The 4,871-nt window shown below is 38.7% G+C and overlaps 1 protein-coding gene across 1 annotated transcript; it reads left to right on the top strand.

Moving 5' to 3' along the window:
• Window positions 1–504: 504 nt before the first annotated feature.
• LOC118340939 (ankyrin repeat and EF-hand domain-containing protein 1-like) lies at window positions 505–3,811 on the top strand. Its single transcript, XM_035679104.1, has 4 exons — window positions 505–802; window positions 1,106–1,254; window positions 2,586–2,732; window positions 3,296–3,811. The coding sequence occupies exons 1-4, from the start codon at window positions 505–507 to the stop codon at window positions 3,449–3,451; spliced, it is 750 nt and encodes a 249-aa protein (XP_035534997.1). The 3' UTR covers window positions 3,452–3,811.
• Window positions 3,812–4,871: the final 1,060 nt, after the last annotated feature.

Below are 4,871 nucleotides of genomic sequence, written 5' to 3'. Positions count from 1 at the left end.
CACATCTCTTGTAAGAACAATATTCAGTATGTATAAATGTATAATTCTTAAAGGTTAAAGGAGTGTAACATTTAGGAGGATCTATTGGAAGAAATGGAATATAATATTCATAGGTACACTGATCAGTTCTAAAGTGATTTGGCTGAAGCGGCAGCAGTAAGAAAGGTTGGGTTTGTGTTGGCAGTAACCTAATACAGCTCTGATAGATAACATTATAAACAGTAATGCTGAATTGCATGCAATTGTAAATAACTGCTATTGCCGAAAAAATGCAAAAAATGCACTACAAATAGTATCCAAAATAGGGTTTGATTTTATACAAAACATTTTACTTTAAATGCACTGTAAAACATACAAAAAGTAAGGTTTCTATTGCATAGTAGGAGCAGGAGCCATTTTCAAACCTAAAGACTAACAATCGACATTAAGGCAAATGTACTTTATTTTTAATCATACCTTGAGACTTAAACTTGACTGGAAATACACAGATCAGATTTATTGTCAATGTGGAACAAGTTCAGTGTCCTGTTCAGGAACCCTTTAAACACAACCGTGATAATACTTGTTCTTGGCAGGGCGGATGTGAATGTGTGTGACCAGTTCTTCTGGACGCCACTGCACCATGCGGCTCACGCTGGCCAAGTTGAACTTATTGAACTTCTGGTGGAGGCCGGAGCCATTATAGATGCCCAAGCCCTCAGCGGAGGCACGCCCCTCATGAGGGCCATTGAGAGCTCTCGACCCTCCTGTGTGGACTTCCTCATCAAGGCGGGTGCTAATGTCAATGCAGAGAACAAGAAAGGTTTGATTGCACATCTGAAATGTATCAAAGTTAATTTGAAAAATACTAATGTTGAACCTAAATTTAGAATAGGTTTTATTGTATACTTATATAACGGATTAATACAAACACATGGAGCTATAACTGAATTTATTTTTGAGGAAGACGAAAAAATAGGAAATATGAGCCATTAGATTTGGTTTGAGTGCACAACAGGAATTCATAGAAAGTATTCAAACTTCAGGCATTTTTGTTATATTTGTTACACATGAGTTATTTTGGTTACACCTATTATTGGACTGACCATATTTTTTTGTCCTTCAGAACAAAACTGCCTCGACATCGCCAGAGCTTTTGCAGACTCCAGAATAATTGACTTGGTCAAAGACAAGATGGATTCTCTGCCTAAACCAAAGGAAAATGCAAAGGGAAAGGGGGGCAAAACTCAAAAGCCCAAACCTGCTAAAGGAAAGGTACCCAAGTAACTCCATTAAAATCTTTTTACCAGCCTGCAATAAACATATTAAAATCTTGTGGCTTCAAACTTTAAAACTCTTTTCTTTGAAATTTATGAGTAAAACTTTACCAACATAGGAGTGGAGGTAATATTCCACCCTGGGTTTCAGTTGTGTCCTTCCCTCCAGCTTAGAAACCTAAGCCTGTAAAGAGATCTGATTGCTGTAAGGCAGTAACTTGTAAGCAAATTAGACCAGATGTGTTATGTTACAACTAGTACACATTGGAGCCTCAGTATGCATTTCCTAATATCAGGCTAAAATCTGGCCTCTGAAAGTAGCAGGTGGTGCTGTAGCACAAATTCATCAGGAAAATTCATAGTTCAATAAAGCTGAAAGCAGCAATTCTGGGGGGCAAGAAAAAGTCCATCAAACAGAATAAATTACTGAGGAAGGTACAGGGGCAATATAGCCCACTTCCTGTTTCTGCTCTTGCCAAATTGGTCTGCAATAAATGACAAATGAATATGATCATTTTTGACAGAGTGGCAGAATGTGTGAAACTATTAAACTTCCATCCACTGTAAGTTATAAGCAAGTCAACCACTGAGCGTAAATAATGCATGCACCCTCAAGTCAAAGTACATGCTTGTCATTCCAATGTAATGCTCACGTACTGCTTTGAGCCTGTGATCCTGTGATAATCAGTCAGATGCTCTGGGTATCACACCTACGATCATAAATGTTCTGTGTTGATCCTGTAAATGAGAAAATATGGTCATTATTGTTATGTAACTTAATTGTTTTTTAAGTACATGGCTGAAAGGACACAGTGTCAGTCTGAAACATGCCCAGATAATATTACCCATCTGCAGAGGCACAGGACCTTTAGTGCCAGCCCAACCTGCACCACCGACAGGCAAGAGAGTCACAGCAGCAGCAGGTTAGAAAAGCGAATGTAAACATCTGGATGTGCACTATCTACAGGCAAGAAAAGGAATAGCTTTTGCCATATAACTGCAGTTTTTGGAAAAAAAGCTTAATGTTCAGTGAGTATCTGTATCATTGCCCCCCAAGCAGTTACCATTTAGTTGGTGCTTCTCATGGCCTTAACAACAGCAATTTCAGCTTGGACCTCCCTTACACTTCCATTTTGTGACCTAAATATTTGTTTATTTATTATATTTATTTCTTCATGTCTGCTGTCTTGAAAGTCTGTTCACTAACCTCTCTCTCTCTCTCTCTCTCTCTCTCTCTGACTGACCTGAATCTGTCACTTAGACCTTTGATTTGTAGCAACTGCTTGGATAGAACAAGGCAAATCTAAATAAGGTTGGTGTCCCCTGCAGGTCATTTCTGCCGAAGGGGCAGGGAGATCGAGTGCAACAACAGGAAGGACTTCACCACAGAAGGATTCCAAGAGCGTGATCCTGCAAAACACCAGGATCACTACGGGGAAAACCAACACAGTGGATATCACCTTTGTGCCAAAAACGGTAGGGTTGCCTCAACACACTGTAGCATCTGCTTGCTTAACAAAGGTTATTCCTTCCTGTCCTAACTTGCTTGAATATCCAGTAAACTCCCTTTGCTCCTCCCCAATTTTGATGCATTTTGAGCTTTTCAACTTTAAAAATTAGTTGTAGATGTTGCTGTATATGGTCGCATTATGCAAAAAGTCTAACCAAATGTTTACAAATGCATTATTATTTACATTTATGTCATTTTATTTCTGCTTCTTATTGTTACAAAAGATGAATACATTAACATGATAGGGTAAACATCATTCCAGTCCAGAAACACTTGAAAAAGGTGCTTTTATTGTCTTAGTGGAGGATCAATTCATGTACGTTTTACAATCAATCTGAGCAGTCTGCCTCCTCACCAAACATCTGTAAGAAAAGCAGATGTATATGGTAACTCGAGCACACTTCTACAGTGTTCCCACTAGAGCACATTGGTTCAGTGCTGTACCCAACTTACTGACTACTGACTGACTAATTACTTGTTTTTTGCAGTCTCTGTCGGTATCTCTTTGTGACTTGTCTTTCTGTCTCAGGTTTGGGGGAAGCCACCCACCACCAGCCAGCTGATGTCAAAAATAGAAAGACGAAAGGAGCTCTTATCCCTCGAGTTGGACTTTGATGACTTCATGATGCCTTTCAGCCAGAACATCCAGAGGAAAACGCTGGGCCTGGCAAAAACAACAGACTAGAGCAAAAGGAGGTTAGGCAGAGAGAGACACTATAGCCTGTTACCTGAGCTGGCTGGCCACCTGTAACGGTTATGGACACTGCATTTATTTTGGATGGATCTGTTTTCATCACTGCTGCTTTAATCAACTGGACATTCTTATCATCTAGTATCAGAACTTGCAACATCAATAGATAGTCAGAAATTGTCAGTAGGATTGTACATGTATAATTTCATCAATCAAACTTACCAATGGTAGTATGTGCTGTTATTAATGATCAACTATTTCTTACATTTCTCTTTGAAAATATTTATTATATGCACACAATGAAGTACTGTATACCCACTCAGGGGTAAAGCAAAGCAAAACTGGACAGATATATATTTGTCAATACACTGAACGTATACAGAATATAAAGATTTTGTACATAAATATGGAATTTGTGGCTACTGTACTTACTTTCAGCCTGGTTGCTGTGGCCCTAAAGTTAAAGGATAGGTCTACAGTTTTTTTTTTTTTTTTTCGTAAAACAACAGTCATATGGAAATTGAAATGGGGTTTTCTTATCATTCTTCCTGTTAGTGCTGGCCATCAAGAGGGAATTATGAACTAAAAAGACAGTGAATTTGGAAGATACTCCCCCTTTACTGTTTAGCACCAAACCCTTTTTAGGTTACCATACTATAAAAAAAGAACTATGGATTTTGTCCCTAATCACTTACACTGGAAGCACATCAGGAAGGGGTCTCTTCATGAGGAATGATTACAGCAACCAGAACCTGTTACAACGTTCATGTGGGCACCTGACCATTGATTTAAGACGGACTAGAAAAACCTATGCTTTAAATATCCTGCAAGGTCAACTGAAGTATTACGCATTACACTTACTCAGCGTAACTTAATAAAATGATCTAAGCCGTTAACAGGCCCAGTTAGATGGGTATTGTATTAAGTGTCCAAAGAAGAACAGTTTTGGTGTCGCAGGCTGTGACTGAACTACTGTAAGTACATACTGCAGTTAGGAAGTTGGTTGAAATCCTCCCCTGACTCTGCAGTGGCTGGAGCTGCAGTGAGAGACATGAAGAGTCTGTTAGAAGTGGCAAGAGGAAGCTGCTGAGGAGCTGATAGGACAGAGGCTGGGGCCTTGATAATGAATACCTGCTCCCTCTTTATTTCTTCCTTTTTTAGTACCCTTTTTTCTCCTTTTCTTTCCTCCTTTCTTTCATTTATTTCTTTTTAAGCATCCTTTTTCTCTCTCATGCTTTCTTTCTATCATTCCTTACATCTTTTCTTTCTGTGTTCCTTTCTTTATTTCTTTTTTAGCATTCCTATTTCTCTTTCTTCATTTCTTTCTATCATTCCTTGCATCCTTTCCTTTCTTTCTATATTTCTTTCTTAGTGTCCTGTCTTTCTATCAATCATTCTATGTATTGTTTCTTTA

The sequence above is a fragment of the Morone saxatilis genome, unplaced genomic scaffold, assembly GCF_004916995.1.
Source record: "Morone saxatilis isolate NCDOM2014 unplaced genomic scaffold, NCSU_SB_2.0 Contig7, whole genome shotgun sequence".
In the NCBI taxonomy this organism is placed as follows: Eukaryota; Metazoa; Chordata; class Actinopteri; family Moronidae; genus Morone; species Morone saxatilis.
The sequence above is the reverse complement of the archived record's forward strand: the minus strand, read 5'-3'. Positions and strand labels throughout refer to the sequence as shown.